We start from the raw sequence: 27,842 nt of genomic DNA, 5'->3' as shown, positions 1-27,842 counted from the left end.
CTCATGTACAGTGATGTTTGTTGGCTTAGTAGTGGTTCTGTCCTATTGGTTGTTTGGTGTTTGATGAAATTCACCCGTTTTTGATGAATGAAAAAATTTCTTTTCATAAGTTTTATAACGTTGTATTCATTTGTAAATTGATTTTTTATTTCCTCACCTTTAAATGGCTTGAACACTAAATTACAGGGTTCTGGCAAAACACTTAATGTTCTGTCTGATAATATAAAAGCCTTTGAAATCACTCTGGAATTATTTAAACATGATGTGAAAATGGCACTTTTAAACATTTGCAAAACCAAAAAAATACATTTTTTAGAAGATTATCACCAATTTAGGCACGTTTTCAAAAAGGCTCACTGCCCCTGGTCTACTCAGTGCTCTGCTAAACTAAACTTGAGATGATGCTCCACGTATGCAGCCCAGAATTCTTGGCTGGCACATTAGAATCATGAGCCACATAACTGGTAGTGCATAGGTCTTCATTGTGTCATACACGAGGAGGCTTTATGTTTAAAAGAAACACAGAAACAGGCCCTTCGGCCCAGCTTGTCCATGCTGACCAAGTTGCCCACCTGCACTTGTCTCATTTACTTGTGCTGACTTACTTCCTTCTTAACCTTCCCTATCCATGTACTCGTTTCAAAGCTTTAGAAGTTACATTTAATGTCAGAGAAATGTATACAATATACATCCCAAAATGCTTTTTCTTTGCAACCATCCACGAAAACAGAGGAGTGCCCCCAAAGAATGAATGACAGTTAAAAGTTAGAACTCCAAAGCCCCTCCCACCCCAGCTCCCCTCCCTTCCACACGTAAGCGGCTGCAAGCAAAGATACCCCTCCCCCCACCATCAAACAAAAGCATCGGCACTCTCCATCAAACACTCAAGCGTGCAGCAAAGACACAGACTTGCAGTACCCCAAAGACTACTCGTTCACCCAGTATCTGACATACCACAGGCTGGCTCTCTCTCTCTCTCTCTCTCCCTAATAAGGGAGAAAGAGGTGTCTCTGTTTCAAAACTTCAAATGCCTTTAAAACTTTGTGGTTGCACCTGTCCCTACAGCTTGTTCCATATATTCATCACAAACTGTGCAAAAATGTTGCCCCATAGATCCCTTTTAAACCTATCCATAGGAAAAAGACTGTGACCATTCTATGCTCCTCCTTATGTCATACATTTCAATAATGTCACCTTTCTGCCTACTACTACTTGGCCTCTCTTAATAATTCAAACTCTCCAGTCCTGATAACTTACTTGAGATGTTTTATGCATCTTTTCCATTTTAATGCCATCCTTCCTTAAGCTGGTTGACCAAGACAGCACACCAAGTATGGTCTCACCACTGCCTTCTTCAATGCTTCCACTTTTAATCTACTCTATTACTAAGGTGCTCTCAACACTCTCAAGCCCCTTACTGTTTCCTGCTTCAATCCTGCCCTGGTTTAACTTACCAATGCGGAACATCTTATAATTGTTTGAGTTAAATTCCATTTGCCATTCTTGGCCCACTTCCTCAGTTGATCTAGATGCTGTTATAATCTTAGGTAATGCTCTTTGTTATCCACTATATTATCCATGTTGCTGTCATCCACATGCCTTCCACATTCTCATCCATATTGGTGATAGGAGATGGCACACTACAGTGACACTGATCCCTGCTGCATGCCACTGATCAAAGGCCTCCAATCATAGTTTAAAGTAAATTTATTATCAAAGTACCCATCACCATATACCAACTTGAGTGACAATTTGTAGGCATTTACAGGAAAATAAAGAAATACACAGGAATTTATGAAAAACTCTACATAAATTAAGACTGACAATCTATGTGCAATGTCCAAATAAAAGATAATACTGGGAACAGAAGCTGTAGACTCCTTTAAAGTGAGCCTATAGATTGTGCAGCCAGTTCAGCATTGAGGTGAGTGAAGTTATCCACACTACATCAAGAGCCTGGTGGTTGTAGGGTAATAACTATTCCTGATCATGGTGGTGTGGGACCTAAGGCTGTTGTACCTCCTTCCCAAAGGTAGTAGCAAGTAGAGAGCATGACCTGGATGGTGGGGGGTATTGATGATGGATGCTTCCTGTGGCAATGCTCCTTGTAAGTGTGCTCAGTGATGGGGAGGGCTTTGCAAGTGATGGAGTGGACTGTATCCACCACTTTCCCAATTCCCAGACACTGGTGTTTCTGTACCAGGCTATGAATCAGTCAGCCAGGATACTACCCACTGTGCATCTATAGAGATTTGTCAAATGACATGTCAATCTATACAGACTTCTAAGGAAGCAGAGGTGCTGTTGTGCTTTCTTTGTGATGGCACTTGTCCCAGGTCAGTTCCTCAAAAATGATAATGCCAAGCAATTTAAAGTTACTGACCCTCTCCACTTCCAATCTCCTAATGAGGACTGGCTCACCGATCTCTGAACAACTATCACTCACTCAGTGTCAGCGAGACCAGAGAGCTGACTTCAGGGGAAGGAAACCAGAGTTCTCATCCAGGGATCAGAGGCGGAGAGGGTCAGCAACTTTAAATTCCTCAATGTTATCATTTCCTGAATGCAGAATGTAAGTGCAATTATGAAGAAAGCATGGCAGTGCCTCTACTTTGTTAGAGGTATGCAGAGATTCAGAATGATGTCTAAAATTTTGACAAAGTTCTATAGATGTGTGGTGGAGAGGATATTGACTGGTTGCATCACAGCCTGGTATGGAAACACCAATGCCCTTGACTGAAAATCCTACAAAAATAGTGGATATGCCCCAATCATCATGGGTAAAGCCCTTCCTTCCATTGAGCACATCTACATGGAGCATTGTGATAGGAAGCAGCATCCATCATCAGGGACCTCCAGCGCCCAAGTCATGATCTCCTCTCACCACTGCCATCAGGAAGATGCTACGTAGGACACTCAGGACTCACACCACCAGGGTCCAGAACAATTATTATCCCTCAATCATCAGGCTTGTGAACCAGAGGGAATAACTTCACTCGCCCCATCACCAAACTGTTCCCACAATACTTTCAAGGTCTCTTCATCTCATGTTCTATATATATATATATATTTATCTATCTATCTATCTATCTATCTATTTATTCATTCATTCATTCATTCATTCATTCATTCATTCATTCATTCATTTATTTATTTATTAATTATTTCTTATTTTTTTCTTTTGTATTTGCAGTCTTTTGCACACTGGATGTCCACACCATTGGGTGTGGTCTTTCATTGATTCTATTATGGTCATTGGATTTATTGAGTTGCTCACAAGAAAATGAATCTCAGGGTTGTATATGGTGACATGTATGTACTTGGATAATAAATTTACTTTTGAACTTTTTCTTCCTCCTGTAGTCAATAATCAATATTTTGGTTTTGCCGACGAGTGAGAGGCTGTTGTGACACCACTCAACTAGATTTACAATTTTCCTCCTATATACCGATTCATCACTACCTTTGATTCGCCCAACAACAGCGGTGCCATCAGCAAACTTAAGTATGGCTTTAGCGTTGTACTTAGCCACCCAATGCATAAAACAACTACCTGCACACAGCCTTGCGGTGCGCCGCAGGTGACTGGGGGGAGATGGGCGAACACAAGGGGAACTGTGTTTCAGTTCTGTCCGAGGAGGAGCGGGAGTGAGAACAGAAATATAGGAAATAAATGAGAAGCTGTCAGCAACCCTGTCTGGGAAGAACAAAGACACTTGTGAGGAATAAAATGCGATTTAAAAAGAAACGAGGAATTGACACCTTAGAAAAGGCAGGGTGGGAGGAAGTATAGTCAAGATGACCCGTCAAAAGTTGCCCAATGGGATCTCTGGAGAAGTTCCACTTCCTCGAATTGAGCGTTTAACTGCAAAGACCGGCACAGCCGCCGCTCGGAGCCACTGAGCTCGGCTTCTGATCGATTCTTCCACTTTTCTTCCTTGTCGCTGAAGTTCGTTTTTCACCCCTCGGCTGCGTACGGGTCGTGCTAAAGGCCGAAATTCGTTTCAAGGCGTATCCGGAAAACCTCTATTTCCATTAATTTTAAAGGAAAGCGCTCGACACCGAGTGGTTTGGAAGTTTAGGGGTGTCGCGATGGAGCTGGCGTTTGTGCTGATACTGGCCCACTCCACCACTTTAATAGTGTGCATGGTGCTGAAGTTCCCGCAAATTGTTACAGTTATTCACGCAAAAAATGCCCGGGGACTCAGCGTCCGGAGTTTGCTGCTGGAGCTGATTGGGTGAGTGAAGGGAACGCCGGGCTGGGTGACCGGCCGTGTGAGTAGCGGGCTCGTAATCCGGATCCTTTCCCGGAACACACGCCGCGGCCCGGGCGAGCGTGGAAACCTGGAGCAGCAATGACGCGTCGCAGCCACCGGCACCTGAGCACACCTCTGTCGCCTGGCCCCTACTTAATATTATCTAGAAACCAACTGAAATGTATTTTTGTTAAAATATTTCGTACTTGAACGTAGATACAAATGGTAAAGTGAGATTGAACATCCCTTTCAGAGATGTGTTCTGGAGGTTACATTAATTTCTGCACTTCCGTCTTAGTGATGGTTTTGTAAAGTTACACGTTTAAAACTTTGTGTTGAATCTTTTGGAACGTCATTTCGCAAGGATAGAGCCTGGCTGGTTTGAGTATGACTTTCATTCTTGGAATACATTTAAAGTTAAAAGTTGACCATGTAGTTAGTATACAGAAAATAGAACTGAAAGGAGACGGCACTTTGCACGGAGACACTCCACCTTCAATATTTGAGTATATTCAAGGCTGAAATCCAGAGGTTTTTTTAAAATCGGGTAACATGAGGATTGAGAGCAAAGTTGAGTGAAGATAAAATATTATAACATTACAGCATTACATCATTATAAAATTATGATCGGTATAGATAGAGTGAATGCAAGCAGGCTTTTTCCATTGAGGCTAGGGGAGGGGAAAAAAAAACCAGAGGACATGGGTTAAGGGTGAAGGGGGGAAAGTTTAAAGGCAACTTCAGGGGAGGCTTCTTCACACAGAGAGTGGTGGGAGTGTGGAATAAGCTGCCAGATGAAGTGGTAAATGCGGGCTCACTTTTAACATTTAAGAAAAACTTGGACAGGTATATGGAGGGATATGGCCCAGGTGGAGGACAGTGGGACTAAGCAGAAAAATGGTTCAAAACAGCCAAGAAGGGCCAAAAGGCCTGTTTCTGAGCTGTAATGTTCTATGGTTTTATGGTTCTATAGAAGACGTGTTTTCCAGTCTGTGCAGCATTCTGGTAAATCTCCTCTTCACCCCTTCCAAAGATTCCACATCCTGTGTAATCTGAAAAAAAAATACTAATATTAGCTGCTGCAGAGTGGGCCCAACAGGTTGCATTCTTCTTTGGATATGAGTGAATATGCCATGGCAGTCACTGTGGATAAGTGTGTGGCTTCAGGAACACACTGAGTCTTCCCAAACCGGAAGCCCTGAATGAAGCTTGTGGCATTCAAGAACTGCGGTCCAGAGTCCTACAAGTAGTCCAGGTATGGCTTACGGGAGGCCATCGTCAGAGCAAAAAGGCACCTCCAAGTGAAACTAGATTTGGAATTAGTTGCACAACAGGGGTTTGTTTGTCATTATTTCCTATTGGGTGAATTGGAGTAGGATAATGGCAGTAGTGCTTCACTCCCTGATGAGCTCTTTGGCTTTATACTCACTTTGAAAGGGAGAATAACATTACACCTGTGTGAATCCCTGCAGCATCTGGTGACCTTGTGACCTCTGTCCTGGAGGCGGACTTCAGAACACCCTTCAAGAGGGTGAACCCTCACAAGCTGTCGAGCACCGATGGTTTACTTGTCAGTGCTGTGAAAACCCCCTGTGCCAACCAACTGGTGTGTGAGTGTTTTGGGACATCTTCAACCCCCTCACTGCTGCAGTCAGAGCCTCCCACCTGCTTCAATAGGGCAGCTTAAGAAGAGGTGCTTAAGAAGAGGTGGGTGAGCTTTCTCAGTACTCCTGCCTACTGGACTCTCTGCAATTTACTACTACTGCAACAAGTCTACAGATGCAATCTCACTGGCTCTCTACTTTGTTCTGGAGCACCTAGACAACAGCAAAATATATATCAGGCTACTATTTATCAGTCACCACTTGCAATAAAACCCCAAATTCACTCAATAGGTATAACAAAGCTAGGTCTCTGTACCTCATTCTGCATCTGGATCTCCAACTTTCTTGTTGGGGGACCATCATTGGTGTGGATGAGTGATAAGAACTCTTTCTTGCAAACTATCAACACAGGTGCACATTAAGGATGCGTGCTTAGCCCACTGCTCTGCTCTTTCTACCATAGTGAAGGTGTGGCTTAGCACAGCTCAAGCATCCTCTATGAATTTGCTGGCTACACCACAGAATCGCTGATGACGATGAGGAAGTGTGCGGGAGTGAGATGGATCAACTGGTTGTGTAGTGTCGCAATAGCAAACTTGCACTCAGGAAGCGGAGGTCAGATGAACACAAACCAGTCTTCACTGGGGTCAATGGTGGAAAGGGTGAGCAGCCTAAAGTTCCTAGGCTTCAACATCTCAGAAGATCTATCCTGGGCCCAACACATTAATGCAATCAAGAAGGCACACCAGTGGCTCCACTTTGGTGAGTTTGAGATCTGGTATGTCACCAACGCTTCTTTCAAATTTCTGTAGCTGAGTAGTGGAGTAGCCCTGACAAGTTGTGTGCAGCCAGGAATGGAGCTTCCAGTGCACAAGAGGCTGCAGAGGGCTGGAGACCCAGCTGGCTCCCAACATGGCCACAACCTCCCTACCACTGAGAACATTTTCAAGAGGTGGTGTTGCAAGAAGCCACCAAACATCATTAAATATACTTGCCATTAGCTACCTGTCCTCTGTTCAATACCACTATTAGGCAGGAGTTACGTGAGCTTGAAGGTCCATACTCAATGATTCAGGAATGGCTTCTTCCCCTCCAGCAGCAGGTTTCAGGATGAACGCTACCATGTTCAGAATTTATAGATTATGTTGTCACAAAACAACAAATCTCATGTCATATGTCAGTGATGATCTGATTCTGACAGTATCATTCTGATCAACTGGATGGAGTGTTCACTGATGACACCTTGTTGCATGGTGACAAAACATTTGCAAGTGGATTGCCAAGACTGGAGAACATCTCAAGCCATGTACCAACCACCTGAGCTACACGTTTTCCAAGTTATGTCCAGATCTTTAACCTCTCACCTTGGCAGTCTGAGGTACCCACCTACTTCAAGCAGGCTTCAGTTATACCGGTGCCTAAGAAGAAAGTGGTAACCTGTCTCACTGACCAGTGTTGGGCAGCAGTTGTTATCCACAGTGATGAATTGTTTTGAGAGGTTGAGAAGTGGCTTGGATCTGCTCCAGTTTGTTTACTAGTGGAACAGGTCCACAGCAGATGCCATCTCATTGCCTCATCACTCAATCCTGGCACATCTAGACAGCAAAAATACATACACCAGGATGCTCTTTATTGACTACAGTGTGGCATTAAGTACTATCATCCCCTAAAAACTAATCAATAAGCTGCAAGACCTTGGCCTCAATATTTCCTTGTGCAGTTGGATCTTTGATTTCCTCACTTGCAGTGACCCCAATCATTTTGGATTGGCAACAACATCTCCCAGGAACTCCTTCAGCACAGGTGCACCACCAGGGCTCCTGCTCTACTCGCTTTACACTTACGACTGAGTAGCAAAGCACAGCTCCGATGCCATATTCAAGTTTGCTGATGACACTTCTGTTGTTGGCCAAATCAAAGGTGGTGATGAATCAGGCTATAGGAGGGAGATTGAAAATCTGTCTGAGTGTTGACATCACAACAACCTCTCACTCAATGTCAGCAAGACCAAGGAGCTGATTATTGACTTCAGGAGGAGGAGACCAGAGGTCCATGAGCCAGTCCTCATCAGAGGATCAGAGGTGGAGAGTGTCAGCAACTTTAAATTCCTTGGTGTTATAATTTCAGAGGACCTGTCATGGTCACAGCACAGCTGTGTAATTATAAAGAAAGTAGGCAGCAGCTCTGCTTCTTTAGGATTTTGTGAAGATTTGGCATGATGTCTATAACTTTGACTAACCTCTATAGATGTGTCGTGGAGAGGATATTGACTGATTGCATTACTGCCTGATATGGAAACAACCTTCAACGGAAAATCCTATAAAACATAGTGGATCCAGCTCAGTCCATCAAGGGTAAAGCCCTCCCCACCATTAAGGGTGTACACAAAGTGCTGTCGTAGGAAAGTAGCATCCATCATCAGGGACCCCCACCACTCGGGTCATGCTCTCTTCTTGCTGCTGCTGTCAGGAAGGTGGTACAGGAGCCTCAGGACTCCCACTACCTGGTTCAGGACCAGTTATTACCCCTCAGCCATCAGGCTCTCGAACCAAAGGGGAGAACTTCACTTGCCCCATCACTGAAATGTTCTGACAAACTATGGACTCACTTTCAAGGTGTCTTCATCTCATGTTCTGGATATTTGTTGTTTGTTTATTTACTTATTTATTATTTTCCTGTATTTGAACAGTTTGTTGTCTTTTGCACACTGGTTGAAGGCCCAAGTCTTCCATTGATTCTGGTATAGTTATTATTCTATTATGGATTTATTGTGTATGCCCGCAAGAAAATGAATCTCAAGGTTGTGTATGGTGGCATATATTTACTTTGATAATAAATTTACTTTTAACTTTGACCTACATACATCTGCACCAATACTGTACCCTAGATTCTAACCATGCTGGTGTTTCCACTCAAAAATATGATATCACTAAACAAATGATAAATATTTCTCTACATTTGTCTTTTTAAGTTACTGAAATCTTTGGTTAAACTGTGACAGTCCTTTTCTATTCATTCAGGACAAATTCAGTATGATCAGAAGGTGTAATGAGAACTGTTTGCAGGGTTAAACTGCTTACATATTTGTGAGAATAAACAGAATATGGAATTAATGAAGTCAGGATTATTCTGCCAAGCAGTACTTTCCATTGCCTTGTTAGTGGCAATATCTTATTGTTATCCCTTTGGAACAAAACAGTTCTGTGAAATAAGAACTTTAACAGGAAGGATGCAATAAACACAAAGATTGCTACATACTGTTTTTGTATTGAATCAAGCTGAGTTGAGCTGAAGAAAAAAATTGGCTCTGTCCTGCGTTTCTGAACATTTCAGAAGAAAACAAGTAATAAAAGCAGAAGTGGCCCTGTTCATCTGCATGATATCCATAATCACTTGATTCCCTTAGAATTTGAAGATGGGTTACAACATGCCAGTACAGTGAAACACCATAAATTCAGCACACCCAGATTTTGGTGCTGTCGGGTTATTTTGCAATTATTAATCCAACACACTTCTAATTCTCTTCTCTTGGATATTAAATTTGAAGGAAGCGAAGCTCCAGTATATTTCTATAAGTGGGGTAAACAGAACCAGGTAAGTCTAAAGACAGCTTGGAAAATTGGGCCCTTGTGAATCTGAAGGGAACCAGAGAACCAGTGGCCTAGTGAGTTGAAGGATGTAACTCAGGAATTGGGGCCCAGCGTGCCAAAAGTGAACACAAAAGACAACTGATGAGCCAGATCCTCTGAATTTATGAATGGTCCAATAAAAGATCATCATAGCTTTTCTGTATATTGATTTGTATTTACACCTGTTTGTGAGAATATCCAAAATGTGGACTTATTGTGACATTCTGTAGTCGGATTACTCTATCAAACATACTTTGTATTGCCTTGTTAGTAATAGTATTGTCAGCCCTTCAGAACAAAATGGTTCTTTTAAATCACTTGCGTATTTAATCTGATTGACGTGCCGTAGTTAAACAGGAATGGAATATTTAACTGAGAGGTTGCCACATATTGTTTGATATTGCTTTTCCTCAGTGTGTGCTTAAAACCAAAGAACTTTTTAAATTTTGATTTTGTGTAGAAACAAAATTACCCATTTGTTAGAACTGTTTGGTACTAGTGTTTTCATAAACATTATATTATGAAATTTGGGGTGTTTAGTAGAAAAAGAACATTATTGCATACCAGATGTGAGGAAGAACTTCCAAAATTGTATTTTGATTTGTTTCCTGCACATGATAGGAAAGTAAATTTGATTTAAAGGTGATGGATATTGCCAGCATCATAAAGAATGGTCTGAGAACTGTTCTCATTCGCAGTAAAGAGTGCCCCTCATATTTGGATTAAGTTAGTGGTTTGCTGTACTGGTATAATTAATTATTATTAGTAATGCACAGTTGTGGATAGCCTTTTCACATTTAGATCAGGGATTTTTATGCAGAACATTTTCTCAAAATTAAGCATGTGGATAGAGTCTACATGGCCAAAAGGACAGGATAACGAGAAGTATTTTTAAATCTGATGGTTTGTTTACTGAAAGGTTGTTGACATGTTGCAAGTGGAAAGGTTTCATCTAAATTTAGACGGGCACAGTTAAGATAAAGCAATGGGATGCCAAAAACAAAGTCACTCCTCGTGTATGATAATCCATGAAACAATCTTAATAATGGATTTTAAATTGTTCTCGTTTGCCTGTATAAAGGATGGGGGTGAGGCCTGCAAGCTGACAGCAGGCAAAAACCATTGTGAGATGTGTGAGAGATCAGGGGTAGGTTTGGGAGGGGGGGAAGGGAGGTCAGAGGGGAGGAGGTATAGAGATAGAGTTTGGTTTGAGATAGTGTACATAGATTGAGAAAAAGAAGGGCTAACTGTTCTAACAAATAGAAAAAAAACCTACAACACAATAAAGGCCCTTTGGCTCACAATGCTGTGTCAAACATGTACTTACTTTAGAAATTACCTAGGGTTACCCATAGCCCTCTATTTTTCTAAGCTCCATGTACCTAGCCAGTTGTCTCTGAAAAGACCCTATTGTATCTGCCTCCACCACAGTCACCGACAGCCCAATCCACGCACTCACCACTCTCTGTGTTTAAAAAAAACACTTACCCTTGACATCTATATACCTGCTTCCAAGCACCTTAAAACTGTGCCCTCTTATGCTAGACATTTCAGCCCTGGGGAAAAAGCCTCTGACTATCCACACAATCAATGCCTCTCATCATCTTATACACCTCTATCAGGTCACCTCTCTTCCGCCGATGCTCCAAGGAGAAAATGCCAAGTTCACTCAACCTGTTCTCATAAGGCATGCTCCCCAATCCAGGCAGCATCCTTGTAAATCTCCTCTGCAACCTTTCTATAGTTTCCACATCCTGTAGTGAGGTGACCAGAACTGAGCACAGTACTCCAAGTGGGTTCTGACCAGGGTCCTACGTAGCTGTAACATTACTTCTCAGCTCTTGAACACAATCCCACAGTTGATGAAGGCTAAAGCACAATATGCCTGCTTAACCAGAGTTGACCTGCACAGCAGCTTTGATTATCCTATGGACTCAGATTTTCACACTGCCAAGAGTCTGACCATTAATACTATATTCTGCCATCATACTTGACCTACCAAAATGAACCACCTCACACTTATCTGGGTTGAACTCCATCTGCCACTTCTCAGCCCAGCTTTGCATCCTATCGATGTCCTGCTGTAACCTCTGACAACCCTCTACACTATCCACAACACACCCAACTTTTGTGTCATTAGCAAATTTACTAACCCAACCCTCCACTTCCTTATCCAGGTCACTTTATAAAAATCACAAGGAGAAGGGGCCCGAGAACAGATCCTTGAGGCACGCCACTGGTCACCGACCTCCATGCAGAATATGACCCAATCTACAACCATTCTTTGCCTTCTGTGAACAAGTCTGTTCTAGATCCACAAAGCTATGCCCCCTTGGATCCCATGCCTCCTTATTTTCTCAATAAGCCTTGCATGGGGTACCTTATCAAATGCCTTGCTAAAATCCATATACGCTACATCTACTGCTCTACCTTCATCAATGTGTTTAGTCACATCCTCAATAAATTCAATCAGGCTCGTAAGGCACAACCTGCCCTTGACAAAGCCATACTGACTATTCCTTATAATATGCCTCTCCAAATGTTAATACATACTGCCTGTCAGGATCTTCTCCATCAATTTATCATACACTGAAGTAAGACTCGCTGGTCTATAATTTCCTGGGCTATCTCTACTCCCTTTCTTGAATAAGGGAACAACATCTGTGACCTTCCAATCCTCCCGAACCTCTCCCGTTCCCACTGATGATGCAAAGATCATTGCCAGATGCTCAGCAATCTCCTCCCTCACTTCCCACAGTAGCCTGGGGTACATCTCATCTGGTCCCGGAGACTTATCCAACTTGATGCTTTCCAAAAGCCCCAGCACATCCTCTTTCTTAATATCTATATGCTCAAGCTTTTTCAATCCACTGTAAGTCATCCCTACAATTGCCAAGATCCTCTTCAAATCTGGTGAGTTGATTGACAGAAGTATCAAAAATATTGGAAAAATAAGAGAGAAAACTAATTTTAATAGATGAATATTGGTATTGTTTTAACACTAATGTTGTTTTGCACAATCTTATTTCCCTTCACTGATTTGTGTAATTTGTTTTGTGCATTGTGTAGGTTCAGACTGATCAGGTGTATATGTCAGTAATCCTGACTTGATTTAAATTGCCTCTAGTTAGGTGGAGTTCATAGGTGTGTGTGAGAGAATTGATTCTAGGCGGGGTTCCCAACCTGGTGTCCACAGACCCCTTTCTTAAAAGTACTTGCCCATGGCATAAAAAAAAGGTTGGGAACCCTGGGTTACAGAAAAGGTAGGGTTCTCTCTGAGAGTTATTTGAAGATCCCTGATGATTGGATAAGTTTAAGTGGAGAAAGAAGTGACCTATTTGAATGCAAGGCTGGTCCACTCTCAAGTTGCAGTCAGGGTGTGAAATGCTTGTTCGTAAGTGTGATATTAATTGCATTTTTATTGCACTTTAACATCAAGGACTGACCAGAGGAGTTTGCAAATTATTTTGATAACGTTACATTCTGTGTGATTTAGAACAGAGAAGAGCATGGTCAAAGAGTTAATTTTAAGAGGTGTTAGCTGAAGAATAAAGGGTAGAGAGAGAAGAGTTCAGAAAGAAAATTTTGAGTGCATGCTCTTGACAGATAAAATCATAGTGGCTTGGGGTGGAGTGATTAAAGTTAGGAATGATGAAGAGGCAAGAGATCAGCTGTTGTGTCTTATTTTGTAAAGAGAGAAATCAGACATGCAAACCTAGAAATGTACTGACTTTACAAAGAAATAATCTGTTTGAGGGACTCAGTGGATCAAGCAGTTACAGTAGGGAGTTGGGGGGGGGGGGGGGTAGTGTTTTTTTTAATGCATGAAAACATGTAAACACCACTATTTTGTACTAATTCCTGTTAAGTCCTGCCCTCTATGTAAATGGGCAAGGCACTTCCTTTCATAATTCGCACTAGTAGGGATGTTGTTTTCCTGATATATTTTGAACATCATCAAATTTCAAAGCCATTTTAATTACATAATCACAGAAGCAAGATGAAAAGATCTTGCTTAGCTGGCTGGAAATGGGGGGGAAACATATTGCTGAAGGTAGTGAAATGTAACATCGTGAGTTAAAGCAACTCTCCTGGGTCCAGGTTTTTCGGTGTTTAAGTATAAAATGCCTATCCTATAATATATTTGAACAATCAGCATCAATGGTCTAAAGGTTGAGGCTTCTGTGAACTGCTGACTGCCGCTTGCACACTCCTTGATCTGTGAGCCCAAAGCAGATTTTAGGATGTGAAGCCACATGGGATGAGATTGGTTTGTTCTCGGGGGCTCTTCCCTGTCATTCTAGATAGGATTAGAATTCTAGTTTAGATATAATGAACTGTAGTAACCGGTTGTGTCCTCCAGACTTGTCAATCATTGAGATTTAGTAGTGATTGAGTAAAGAGAAAATATGGTAAATGTTAAAATCTGTTAAAACTTTTCGCTGTTAACAGTCAAAGCAGAATGAGGAGAAAAACGAAAAGAATGAGGATGTTGAGCAGCAGTAACTGTTTATATTTAATTAATGTTTAAGTTTCCATATGACATAGGAGCAGAATTAGGCCTCTCGACCCATCAAGTCTCCACTTTTCCATCATGATATTTTTTATCCCTCTTAACTGCATTCTCCTGCTGTCTCCCTGTACCCTCCAACACCCTGACAAAAAAAAGAACCTATCAATCTCCACTTTAAATATACCCAGTGACATATCCTCCACAGCTGTCCATGGCAATGAATTCCACAGATTCACCACTGTCCGGCTAAAGAAATTCTTTCTTATCTCTGTTCTAAACGGATGTCTCTCTATTCTAAGACTGTGCCCTCTGGTCCTAGACCCACCCACTCTAGGAAGTGTCCTCTTCACATTTACTTTATCTAGGCTTTTTGGTGTGCAATAGTTTTCAGTGAGATTCCTCTCTCCCCCCACCCCCCATTCTTCTAAAATCCAGCGAGTACATGCCCAGAACAATTAAATGCTCCTCATACATTCAGTCCCAGAATAATTCTTATGAATCTCCTCTGCACCTTCTCCAATGCCAGCACACCTTTTGTTAGATAAGGGGCCAAAGCTGCTCTCAGTACTCCGTACAGTCTGACCAGTGCCTTATAAAGCCTCAGCATCACTTCCTTGCTCTTGTATTCTAGTCCTCTCAAAATGAATGCTAGCATTGCATTTGCCTTCCTTTCCACTGACTCAACATGCAAGTTAACCTTTAGGGAAATCCTGCACAAGGACTCCCTTTCCACATCTGACTTTTAAAATTTTTTCCCTGATTAGAAAATAGTCTATGCTTTTATTCTTTTGACCAAAGTGCATGACCATACACTTCACATCACTATATTCCATCTGCCACTTTGTCCATTCTCCCATTTGTCCAAGTCCTTCGACAGACTCCCTGTTTTCTCAACACTACCTGTCTCTCCACCTTTCTTTGCAACATCTACAAATTTGGTCACAAAGCCATTAATTCCTTCATCCAAATCATTGACATATAACATGAAAAGAAGCAGTCCCAATTCCGACCCCATCCAACTGGATAAGGCCCCTTTATTCTGACTCTTTGCCTCCTACTAGTCAGCCAGTCTTCCATCCATGCTGGTATCTTTCCTGTAATACCATGGGCTCTTATTTTGTTAAGCAGCCTGATGTATGGCGCCTTGTCAAAGACTTTTGGAAAATCCAAGTAAATAGCATCAATTGACTCTTCTTTGTCAATATAACCTTATAACAATTACAGCACAGAAGCAGACCATCTCGTCCCTTCTAGTCCATGCCGAATGCTTACTCTCACCTAGTCCCACTGACCTGAACTCAGCCCATAACCCTCCATTCCTTTCCTGTCCATATACCTATCCAATTTTTTTTTTAAATGACAATATCAAACCTGCCTCTACCATTTCTACTGTAAGCTCATTCCACACAGCTACCACTCTCTGAGTAAAGAAGTTTCCCCTCGTGTTACCCCTAAACTTTTGCCCCTTAACTCTCAACTCATGTCCTCTTGTTTGAATCTCCTCTACTCTCAATGGAAAAAGCCTATCCACGTCAACTCTTATCTATCCCCCTCATAATTTTAAATACCTCTATCAAGTCCCCCCTCAACCTTCTACACTCCAAAGAATAAAGCCCTAACTTGTTCAACCTTTCTCTGTAACTTAGGTGCTGAAACCCAGGTAACATTCTAGTAAATATCCTCTGTACTCTCTCTATTTTGTTGATATCTTTCCTATAATTTGGTGACCAGAACTGTACACAATACTCCAAGTTTGGCCTCACCAGTGCCTTGTACAATTTTAACATTACATCCCAACTCTTATACTCAATGCTCTGATTTATAAAGGCCAGCATATCAAAAGCTTTCTTCACCATCCTATCCACATGAAATTCCACCTTCAGGGAACTATGCACCATTATTACTAGATCACTCTGTTCTACTGCATTCTTCAATGCCCTACCATTTACCATGTATGTCCTATTTTGATTAGTCCTACCAAAATGTAGCACCTCACACTTATCAGCATTAAACTCCATCTGCCATCTTTCAGCACACTCTTCTAACTGGCCTAAATCTCTCTGCAAGCTTTGTAAACCTACTTCATTATCCACAACGCCACCTATCTTATTATCATCTGCATACTTACTAATCTGATTTACCACCCCATCATCCAGATCGTTAATTTATATGACAAACAACATCGGACCCAGTACAGATCCCTGAGTCATACCACTAGTCACTGGCCTCCAAGCTGACAAACAGTTATCCACCACTACTCTCTAGCATCTCCCATCCAGCTACTGTTGAATCCATTTTACTACTTCAATATTAAGACCTGATGATTGAATCTTCCTAACTAACCTTCCATGTGGAATCTTGTCAAAGGCTCCAAATCTTGCCTGTTATTTCATTAAAGATTTCCAGCAGATTTGTGAGGCAAGATTTCCCCTTGAGGAAATTATGCTGACTTAGGCCTATTTTATCATGCAACTCCAAGTACCCCAAATCCTCATCCTTAATAATGGACTCCAGTATATTCCCAACCACGGAAGTCAGGCTAACTGGTCTATAATTCACTTTCTTCTGCCTCCTTCCCTTCTTAAAGAGTGGAGCGATATTTGCAAATTTGCAGTCCTCCTGAACCATTCCAGAATCTAGTTCTTGAAAGATTCTTGAAAGATCATTACTAATGCCACCACAATCTCTTCAGTTATCTCCTTCAGAACTTTGGGATATAGTCCAAGGTGACTTAGCTAACTTCAGACCTTTCAGCTTCCTAAATGCCTTCTTAGTAATAGCAACTACACTCACTTCTGCTTCCTGATACTCTTGAATTTCTGACATACTGTTAGTGTCTACTACAGTGAAGAATGATGCAGAATGCCTGATGAGTTCACCTGCTGTTTCTTTATCCCCATTACTATCTCTCAAATGTTATTTACCAGCGGCCTCACCTCTCTTTTGCTCTTTATATATCTGAAAAAAAATTTGTATTTGTTGTTCATACTATCTTTTCTCTATCCTCTAGCTTCCTAATCCTCTAGTTTCCCACTAATTTTTGCTATATTATCTGGCCTCTTTTATGCAGTCTTTGACTTCCCTTATCTGGCATAGTTGCCTCACCTGTCCTTTAAAATACTTCTTCATTGCTGGGATGTATCTATGCTGTTCCTTCTGAATTGACCCCAGAAACTCTAGCCACTATTGTGCTGCTGTCATCCTTGTTAGTGACCCCTGCCAATTATCTTTGGCCAGTTCCTCTCTCACGTCTCTGTAATTCCCCTCACTCTACTGTAATACTGATACACCTAACTTTATCTACTCCCTCTCAAACTGCAGGGTGAATTCTGTCATACTATGATCACTTACTCCTAAAAGTTCCTTTGCTTTAAGCTTCCTAATCACATCTGGTTCATTACACAACACCCAATCCAAAATTGCCTTTTCCCTAGTGGGCTCAACAACAAGGTGCTCTAAAAACTCATCTCATAGGCATTATACAAACCCCCTCTCTTGGGATCCAGCAAGAACCTAATTTTCCCAATCTACCTGCATATTGAAATCTCTTATGACTATCATTTCATTGTCTTATTATATGCCTTTGCTATTTCCCATTGAAATTTGTATCCCACGTCCTGATTAATGGTCAAACTGCCTTCCTAACTCTTTTCTCAAGTTATTGCCAACCATTTAAGTAATTGGAGTGCTTTCATCCTTAGCGTGGAGAATATTTTGGATTTTCAAACTGGAAACTCAAATCGACTGACCATAAAATTGATTTTGATCTATTTCAGGTTTCTAGTATTTCTGACTTACCAAACTTATTATGAATACCCTCTGGCAACGTATTTGGAGTATCCAATTCTAATTGCACAAGGTAATCTATAAATTAGTAAACTGTAAGTACAACGAACAGAGAGGTTTTGGGGATCAGGGAGAGGGAGGAACTACTCTATTGTGAAAAGTTAAAAAGGATCCTCCACACTGGATGCCTGAGAAAATGAGGTGAATCCAGTTGAGAATATGGTAGTCATAGGAGCTGAGTGTACTCAGCAGCTGCTATTTCTATTGCTAAGAGTGTGAAGAGTATACACGTCTAGCAGGATGAGCAGCACTATATTCTATAGGTGCTGAAGGTTAAGTCTGATCCTTGGCCAAAATGGGATTCGCATGTAAATAGATCTGGTGTTTATGACAGCTGCAGAAGCATCTCATTTCCTCTTGCTGACCCACACTCAGTCCCATGCCCAGTGGCTTCTGCTGCACAGGTATAGCTTAGCTTTATTTGAGTTGGACTTGACTTTGTCTTGCTGTCTTACCAGATGCCTACCAATGGCTGGCAGCCTTGTCCAAAAAGATGTGGCAACTTGGGATAAAGAGACAAAGGATGGTAGTTATTTTTAAAGTTAAATATAGGAGATGTTTTTTCAAATCTGCCCCCACACTTGCTTAAAGGTTGAAGAAACCAATTAGCCTACAAAATAAGAAGAATTTATCTAGCATGAGACCTGGAAGAGATGTATGAATGATCAGTCAACATTTGAAAGAGAGAAGATTGGTTTTGTTTAGTGTTCTTCAACAGAATCAATTTTATTGCTATTTGCTGGTTGGATTAATGGTAATCAAAATATTAATAATTAGCGAGAGACAGTTACAAATTTGTGCCAATCTTGTCTGTAACATGTTGACTAATGCTGCCATCTTTTGTCTTTGTAGATGCTGTTCTATTGATGTGCGTTCTCTTTTACAATGGAAACATTGGGACAGCCTTACCCTATGCAATACTGTATCCTTTTAGTTTTATTGTACTTGAAGGATCCTTGTGTAACTCATTCTTTTTTTCAACTGTCCATTGTAGTTGTGGTTTAAATTATTTTTTCAAATGATTGTTCCAGAAACACTGTTATTTCACAACCTCAGAACCTGCCAACATATATCACAGCCAACAAAGCACTTATAAAATACATAGATATTTTGCGATGCAGCAGCCAATTTTTCAACAGCAAGCTTCCACAAGCAGCAATATGACGGTAACTAGATGCTCTGTTTGTAGTGATGAAGACTGAGGAATAAATACTGGTTAGAATGCAATCCTAAACAGAAGAGATTCTGCAATTGCTGGAAATCCAGAGCATACATATAACATGCTGGAGGAACTCAGCAGGTCAAGCAGCATCAATGGAAAGGAATAAACAGTCAGCGTTTCGGGCTGAGACCTTTCATCAGGACTGGAAAGGAAGGGGGAAGAAGCCAGAGTGAGTGGTCCCACTGGGGAATTTCTTTGTTGAATCCTTTGTCTGTGAAAATCTGATGGCATGAACGTTAATTTCTCGAACTTCTGGCAATTTCTCCCCCTCCCCTTCTATCTTTTCCATTCCACACTCTGGCTCCTCTACTAACTTTTCTCTTCCCCTTACCTGCCTATCATCTTCCCTTCTCCCTACATTCTTATTCTGGCTTCTTCCCCCTTCCTTTCCAGTCCTGATGAAGGGTCTCGGCCCAAAACATACACTGTTTATTCCTTTCCATTGATGCTGCCTGACTGCTGAGTTCTTCTAGCATTTTGAGAGTACAAACCTGCTGGGTTTTTTTTGAATCAGGCTATGGGGTAGTTTATGACCCAACTTATCACGTCTTTCAAAATTGACACCACTGGCATTTTAATACTCCTACAGTACAGCATTAAAAAATTAGTTTAGAATACTTCAAGATTCAGCACAGAGATTTGAAGCCATAAAATTCTAATTCAAAGGTAAGAGAACACCAAACATCAAACTCTTAAATCTGAAATGTAAAATCAGTCGTAGTTGACCTCATTCCTCATCCCTAGTGCTGAAAACTGCTGAGCTACAACTTAACTCTGACTTTGATATGTTCCACTGCAAGGCTCACATCATGCAATTATGTTTCATGTGCAGCAAACTGAAACACAAATATGAACTTGTTGAGAATAATAGTCTGGATATTTGTGCTGAAGTGGGATGCACCCTGTGCTAACTGAGCCATGATATGCTAGCTGTTTAAAAACCCCCGATATATTCTTTCCATATAAATTTATAGTAAAATCTGAAGGAGCCCACAGTTTTAAGAAGACTTTTTTTGTGCTGCAGATCAAGTCAAACCTTAGCTAAAATTACCAAAGGATAATAACATTATTTATGTTGTTTCCTTTTGCTGGTACCTTGTTGGTTAACATTGTTTACTGCATTTGGCTGTGCGACAAGAGTAAATTCTTCAAAATTATTTTATTTGCTATGAGATGGTGTGGTGCTGAGGGAGTGAGTGGTTATTCAAAGCAAATGAGTTAATTTTATTCATGTAAAAATATTACTGTGAATGCATAATATAAAAATATTGATTTAACATTCAAAAGTTTGGGAGATATTAAATTATTTTGTACTGTGTTTTAGCTGAAATTTTAATAAATGGTGGATAATGGAGGCCCTTCAATTACCGTGCAAAGTGCTAATATGGGCCTCATTCTAAGATTAGGAAAATAGGCAGAGTGGTGCAGACCTGCATGATGAATGGGAATAGAGTGGATATAGGAAAGAGGTTAATAAACCAATGCAAGATATTTGGAGGAGGTCAAGTGAAAAGCTAATAACAAAAGGAAGGACATAGAAGTACCATACTGAGAAGTAGATTGGTTGTCAGATAGCAAACCTCTATTGGATTCTGATGTTACAATCCAGGGTTCTTTCAGAAATCAGGGAAGGGGGGGCAAAACTTGTAGCTTCATGAACATTTTATTTAACATTGATAGAACAAAGGAAAATGGAAACAGTGACAGAGGTCTACTAGATGAAGGGAATGCTAAGATGGTACTGTCTTGCAGTGCAGCTATTTTAAACCCATAGATAGGAAAAATTTAATTCAAATTTGTAGATAAGAGTTAAACAATGAGAAAGCCATTATTCAACCAATGCAGAACAAAGTTGCTTCCAGATCTATTCAGAATAATACTTTGCATAACCACTAGGGAAACACAATGAACTTCCACAAACAAATTGTAACCACTAGGAAACATTATAAACAGTTACATGCATATAAGTAATGACTTAAAATACAAGCAGATCATTAATTGTTAAATTCCAAAGAAAATATCAATTAAACGTTCTAATCTAAGAATTAAATAGTCAGATCCAACCCCTTCCTTTATATTCTATGAAGAAATAGAAAAAACATGATTCCTTAAACACGAGGGTGTAGTCCTTTTGTGATTAGAGTTTGTGTTTTATCAGTTTATGGTTAGTGCAATAAATACTACAAATTCTAATTTGGTTTTACAAAGCAATACCAAACCTAAAAACTGAAAGTTAGACACAATATGTTTTAAGTAATATTAGTTGCATGGAGCTGATAATACGGAGAATGTGAGTTTAGATTACCTGCGTGACAACAGGAGAATTTGAATTCAGTGTAGAAATAGTAAACTCAATGCAGCAAACACCACTAACCCACACTATGCATGGCCTTAAGAATGAGCAATATATGCCAGTGATTTCCATATCTCAATCATGAAATCTGTCCATGCAATCCTTTTGATGATAACTTGTTCAGAAGTACACGTTGCAGATTCTGTCTGTAATGATAAAGCAAGAGCTCATTAAAATATTTCTTTCAGAACGCTCAATTTAACAGAGCAACATTTATAATTGAGTTTTGGTCATAACTTTCTGGATGATTTGGAAAATATGAATGGTTTTGTAACTGTAGAAATATAACATTATTTGGTATGGAATGTTCCTGTAAGTGATGCAAATAAAAAGAATGAAATAAATTCAAACTATACATAAGGACAAGATTCAAATCAAAACAGTGAAAATTGATTGAGCCTTTTAGCTTGAGTCAGATCAATTAGACATTATTTTGTCATGTTTTTCCTTTTTACATCTTTTCTAAAGAGTGACAAATTTAGGTGCTTAATATCTTAGTCTGCCAAATTTTAGAACTTCAGTATGTAGAGTGTTCTCAAATATTTGGGGGAGAAATCTGCCTTTGTTGTGTAGAAATGGTAACAGCTCTTAGCTAATATTCTATGTGCATATTATATTCAACTTAAATTCTTTTCTTAATTTCTACCTAAACAATGTCCAGATTTATCATTGGCTGGCGACTTTTAACAGTCCATAAGTTAATTATAGACTTGGCTATGGTAAGTATTCCATTATGTAGTTTGTGAATTGCAGATGCCATTTGTGAGGTGGCTCTTTGCAAACAGTGGAAACATATTGAATAGTGTATTACATGTGGTTGTATTTATTATATTGTTTATTTTGGGTTTTTTTAAACAGACTAATCCATTCATTTGAGATATCCTAAATAATTAGGTTCAGATGATGGAGAGTGATAGATCATCAGCCCATCTACAGCTGGAGAACCAAAAGTTGCTGTAAAATCAATTAATAGTGAGGCTGAGATGCTAAATTTCTTTGGATGTTTAACATTTCCACATTAATAAATGTTCAGTAAATCTCAATCTTTGTCTGCTCTTCTTGCCTGAGCAGACTAGGATGGGCCATATTGTTCAATTGTAAGCAGCAGTTTGCTTGAGGTGTCAAAGTAAAAATTTGTAGACACACTAAGGGAGAAGAAAAGGCCATAAACACTATCTAAAATGAGTGTAATGAAAATGTGTGGAACTGATCACTTTCAAGAAAAGAGCTTTTTAAAATACAGAATGGAATGTAACTTGGGGTTCCCATGGAAGCTTGTAAATCATTTTCACTCCGTTAAAACAGTTACAGCATTGTCCTTACAAACAAAATGCTGCAATCTATCTTTTCAGTGAACCCTCTTAAATAATGATTATTCTACATTCTGGATCATTATTCTTCCTTTCCCCTGAAGATGTGGCTAAATATGGGAAATTCCTTTGAAAATTGAAAATGTTGGTTTACGTGCACGTAATCAAACAATATTGGGCCATTGTAGTGCCTTCCTTCAGAAATGTCTTTCTGCAAGCACTTTTAATATTTTAATATTTCTAAAGCATAGAAATATATATCTTTTACTGCTGGTTCTTTGTCCACTTATTATTGAGCTCCTTTGCTGCTTGTTCCAGAGGTTTGAGCAGCTTAATTACAAACAGAAGTTCCTGGGCTATATTGTGTGAGTTTCTGTCATTCAGAGAGAATGTTAAACCAAGGTCCTCTTTTCTCCACTGGTGAAATATTCTAAGACACATTTGAAAGGGTAGCAATGACTTTCTGTTGACTTGACCTATATTTATCCCAACACAATTAGCAATAAAAGCCGACTTGCTTGTGTGCACATTGACAACAGTGTTTTATTACATATTACTAAGGTGGTGAAAGGTTAAATCTTTCTCCTTCTGTTTCTCCTATTCTGCTAGAGTAGGTCAAGATGGCTTTCAGAGGTTAGTAAATTGTCTCGCTGTCTCTACAGCCTGATTGCTATTTGACTCCTGTAATAGGAATTTGATTGGGATTTGAAGATCAGCTATAATAGAAATGGAAGGGGGCTCACTTTCAAGGCCAGAAAATGGTGCATATCAGGAGGAATTTGTGACCTATCTTTAAAATATTTTGTTCTCATTGATTAGAGTTTCAGGACTAGCTACCTTTGTGTCAGTAAAGAATAATCTATTTTTAATTTCAAAGTAAACTTGTTATCACAGTATGTATATGTTACCATATACTACCTTGAGATTCACTGCCTTGCAGGCATTTACACGAAAAATAATACAACGGAATTTACATAAACGAAGACTGACAAACAACCAATGTAAAAAAGAAGACAGTGTGCACATAATAAAGTAAAAATGAGAACATCTTGTAAAGAGTCATTAAAAGTGAGTCTTTAAGTTATAGAACCAGTTCAGAATAGTTGTGATTGAAGTTATTCACACCAGTTCAGAATCCTGATGATTGTGCTATCAGCAGTTCCTGTACCAAGACTGAGAAATCAGTGAAAGTGCAGTGAAGTGATTTTCCTTTAACTTCTGACCTCCATAGCTTAGCGAGGGTCTTAAGTGTTTGACATATCTCTCAATGGAGGGTATGTTTCAGTACAATGGAAATAGTTAATCAGCATTAACACTGTTTGCAGTTTTTCTAGTAAATTTTGAATATTATAAGGGTGATTTCATTCAGGTCTGTACTTGTGCCAGTAACACTGTAAACCAAAAGATTTAAGGCATTTGGTCCCAGATTGTCCTGCTCTATTTGACAAGCAGTCTACCATAGGCTTTGTTAAGTTGGTTGATCAATACATGGAGCTGGAAGATGTACCATCATCAGACTTCCTGTCCTGAAACTGGAAAATAGTTGGGGAAGTGTTGTAGGAGGGGGAAATTAATCCTGTTTTTAAAATTGATTACAGCTGGATAACTGGAATTGTGCCTAATATATCTTTGCCTGCCATTCACCCCCTCACTAAATTAAATTTCCCATAGTCACTCTAGAGAATTCTCTATGTTTCTCCTTTCACAACCTTCCTAGGATTTCTGCTTGGTCCTTTATACCCTTGATGATGCCGAATTCCTGCATTAGGTCTCCATTTTAATCTCCGCTTTAACAAGGATTATCTTCTTTGTCTTCCCTCAATACTGGATTCTTTCATCCCTGGAATCCCCGTGATGGGCATTTCTTTTTCCTAGGTCCGGACATCCTTCCTAGAATATGCTGTTCAGAACTGTGGAGAGTATTTGATGCCTAAGGGTGTTTGCACAAATTCGTTATTTTTTAATTCATTTGAACAGCAGATTTTTTAAAAATTCAAGCAAGTACCAGAAATAGTAAATTTTAATGGAGTGGAGCCAACAGAAGCAGGTGAGTTCAAAGGATACTGAGCCCAAATAGATATTTGATAACAGAGGACCTGGGGCTCTTGTGAGTGGACGGGAAGCACAGAAACCCACGCCCAGCCAGCGGACAGGGAACAGGGTAAATTATACCTGATGAATGATCTGTGAAACCACTAGGATTTCCTAATGGCTGAATAGTGGATTATCTGAGTTTTACTGTATTTCATAACTTCAACTGCCTCAGCTTGCCCTATTACCTTCAAGGGTTTGTGTACTCTCCTGAATTCCCTGTTCTTGCATCACCCTCAAGATATTTGTATACTACTCTTCAGTGTTTCTTTTCAAAGTTAGTGCATTGAATTGCAGAATCCAACTAGTCTTCTGAAGCATCATTCATCGTCAGAATAAGTTTTTGTTTATTAACCGACTTTGAAATTGCAAAGTCCATGTCATGTATATGATAAGAAAAACAGTGTACTTGGAGCACAGGCTCTGATTATATAATCAGAAATTTTAAAGTTCAAAGAAGATTTATTATCAAAGTGCATACTACCCTGAGGTTCATTTTCTTGTGAGTATTCACAGCAGATAGAAAGAAACACAGTAGAAAGAATGAAAAACTACTCAAAGATGGGCAAATAACCAATGTGCAAAAGAAGACAAACTGCAAATACAAAACATAATAATAAGTTTAATAATAGATTTTTTAAAGATCTGTGCAAAGTGACGGACATCCTGAAAGCTTGATGTAACCAGAAACCTAGATGTAAATGTTAAAAGTCAGAAAGATTCTGGTATCTTATTGTTTCCTCGAGTCTTCATATGTAGTTTGCTCTGAGCATCAAAATTTTGTAAAGGCAGTTTAATACTGTGTACTCACACTCACTTGGAAAGATTGAACAGAACAACTGTCAGTGGGATGATGGCTTGATGTTGAGCTGCTTGTAAATATCTTCATTAGTGGCAAGCAAGATAAAAACCTAAACATTTTGCTTTGGTGCTGACTCCTAAATTCATCTGTAATATGGAGCTAAACATATTTAAAAAAATAAATTGTCTATAAATGTGAGTTAATAAATTTAACTGCACAGAAGATGGTTTGGAAGTGGTAGTTCTCAAATTTTCAGTTTGATACACTACAAATTTGGGAGACTTTATAAATTGCATCATAGAATATAAGATTTGGGAGATTATGTTGCAACTCTACATTGATTAGACCAAACTTGGAGCTTTGTTTGCAGTAAATATATATTTTCTGATATATTAATATCAGTAAATATTTAGTGTAACAATTCAACTTATTAATCAATTGAAGAGTTTCATTGTCAATTCAGCTTTTGCTCAAACACGTGTGTCTGTGTGTGGTTATGTTGGGGAGAGTAGTGTAGAAAGAACAGAAGGGAAAGTCCATGATAAGATGGAGAGCAGGAGAGAGTGATTGGCAAAGTGTTTTGCTTTCCCATGTATCTTCTGCTAAAGAAAGTGCAAATTTTTCCTACTGTTGTGAATTCAGTGATCGTCAGAGGCAGTTTTTTATGATGGCTGTTCTGATATTAATATTACCATACTCTGCTAAAATAATTAGAAAAATCCTAATTCATGCAAAGTAACATTGGGATAATTTGATTCTATTCAATATAATTGGTCTGTCAGTCTTTCTGGCTATTTGCCATCCTTTTCTTTTGCTCATACTATTTCTTACCATCACATAGCATTGATGTAAATTTTATCAGCGCACAGCAAATGTACAGGAAAAAAGCCAAGGTGTGGATGTAACAGAAAGTGGAAACTTGCTGTCATCCCAAGAGGCTGATGATGCATTCTCTCTAATTAAAGATTCCTGTACTGGTTCACAAGCAGCTGGATGAATTAACATTAAAAATTACTTCACTATACTGCCTCCATCATGAATGTCCTTACTAATGCCAAGCAGTTTTCTATCTAACGTGCTGCAAAAAAAAGTAATAACTTCAGTTTTAGAAATAATTTTCCCTTGTATTATCAATTGTTTAAAGGGTTACCTGCATGACCAGGATTGCCATTCCAGAATACTTGTATGAAAAGTGAATTCTAAATGGAAGAAAATAATAATTGATTATAACAATAACATTCAAACCTGTATAAAATACATCTTTGTTCCATATCAGTTCACATATTTTAATTACAGAAAGACTTATCAGGATCATTGATATTCAAATGTAATAAGTCAGTGTCAGTTAAAACAGATTTAAAACGTTTAGAAATTGATTGCCCCACCACCCTTTTATTTCACAGTCTGTCCCCACTTTTTTTTTCTCTTGCTCGCTGTTTTATTCTATTGTTCTTGTCTTAACCTTTTCTCCTATTCTTTTGTTTACTATTCTCTGCACACGAAGCGTAAAAAGGTGATGTGGACTTTGGAAGATGGGGGAAACCCTGAAGTGGAATGCAAGTGACGAAGTCGGGTTTCAAATGTAGCAAGTTGGTTTTCAAACCGTGGGCTTGCCCGGGGTTTCATGATGTCACATTGACTGAGGGTTGGCCTTCAGAAGGCTATGGATTCAAGCCCTTGTCCAGAAATGTAAGCATGGGAGCAAATGATTGAACACCGGTCCACTCCAGTCTCTGTGAAAGATGCCTTTTTTTAAAAAAAAAGGAGTCATTCTCTTTTCTGACCTTTATCGATCCTCAATTGACATCATGCAAAATAAAATTGTCTGGCTATTGCCTCACTGACGCTTGTATTAAAATAACTACAATTCAAAAGTGGGTATTGGGATCAAAGTGACATTTTATTTCCTTTTGAGTTCTAAATCAAGTTTTTAAGAACTGTTCTATTTCAATTATTTTATAAGCTGCTAAGTATTTTCCAGTAATATTTCCCAAATTACCAGAACTGAGGTTTGAGTTCATTGGACCCTCACTACTAGTACCAAGTAATAGTTTTACAAAATATCCATTTAATATTGCCAATGATAAATGTGGTTTGTTGATTGAAAGTTGGTGAACAGTTTGGGGAAAAATCACTGAATGAATCAAAGATCATTTAATCTTTCATTATTAGAATAAGAATAGTAATACTGTGTATTCTTCATTCTCTTTTGACCC

At 39.5% G+C, this 27,842-nt stretch overlaps 1 protein-coding gene and 1 long non-coding RNA gene across 2 annotated transcripts in view; one reads left to right on the top strand and one right to left on the bottom strand.

Moving 5' to 3' along the window:
• Positions 1-3,884: 3,884 nt before the first annotated feature.
• The window catches only part of slc66a3 (solute carrier family 66 member 3), a 32,844-nt gene continuing 8,886 nt past the window's right edge, over positions 3,885-27,842 (top strand). Inside the window, exons 1-4 of the mRNA XM_059981883.1 lie at positions 3,885-4,238; positions 17,779-17,861; positions 18,701-18,770; positions 22,085-22,142. Of these exons, the coding sequence (XP_059837866.1) occupies positions 4,093-4,238; positions 17,779-17,861; positions 18,701-18,770; positions 22,085-22,142 (357 nt within the window). The 5' untranslated portion in view covers positions 3,885-4,092. The remainder of the gene's footprint in view (positions 4,239-17,778; positions 17,862-18,700; positions 18,771-22,084; positions 22,143-27,842) is intronic.
• The window catches only part of LOC132400668 (uncharacterized), a 30,816-nt gene continuing 22,459 nt past the window's right edge, over positions 19,486-27,842 (bottom strand). Inside the window, exons 3-4 of the long non-coding RNA XR_009514329.1 lie at positions 26,777-26,825; positions 19,486-21,569 (exon numbers count right to left, since the gene is read on the bottom strand). This is a non-coding gene — a long non-coding RNA (uncharacterized LOC132400668). The remainder of the gene's footprint in view (positions 21,570-26,776; positions 26,826-27,842) is intronic.

The sequence above is a fragment of the Hypanus sabinus genome, chromosome 10, assembly GCF_030144855.1.
Source record: "Hypanus sabinus isolate sHypSab1 chromosome 10, sHypSab1.hap1, whole genome shotgun sequence".
In the NCBI taxonomy this organism is placed as follows: domain Eukaryota; kingdom Metazoa; phylum Chordata; class Chondrichthyes; order Myliobatiformes; family Dasyatidae; genus Hypanus; species Hypanus sabinus.
This window is presented reverse-complemented; position numbering and strand designations above follow the sequence as displayed.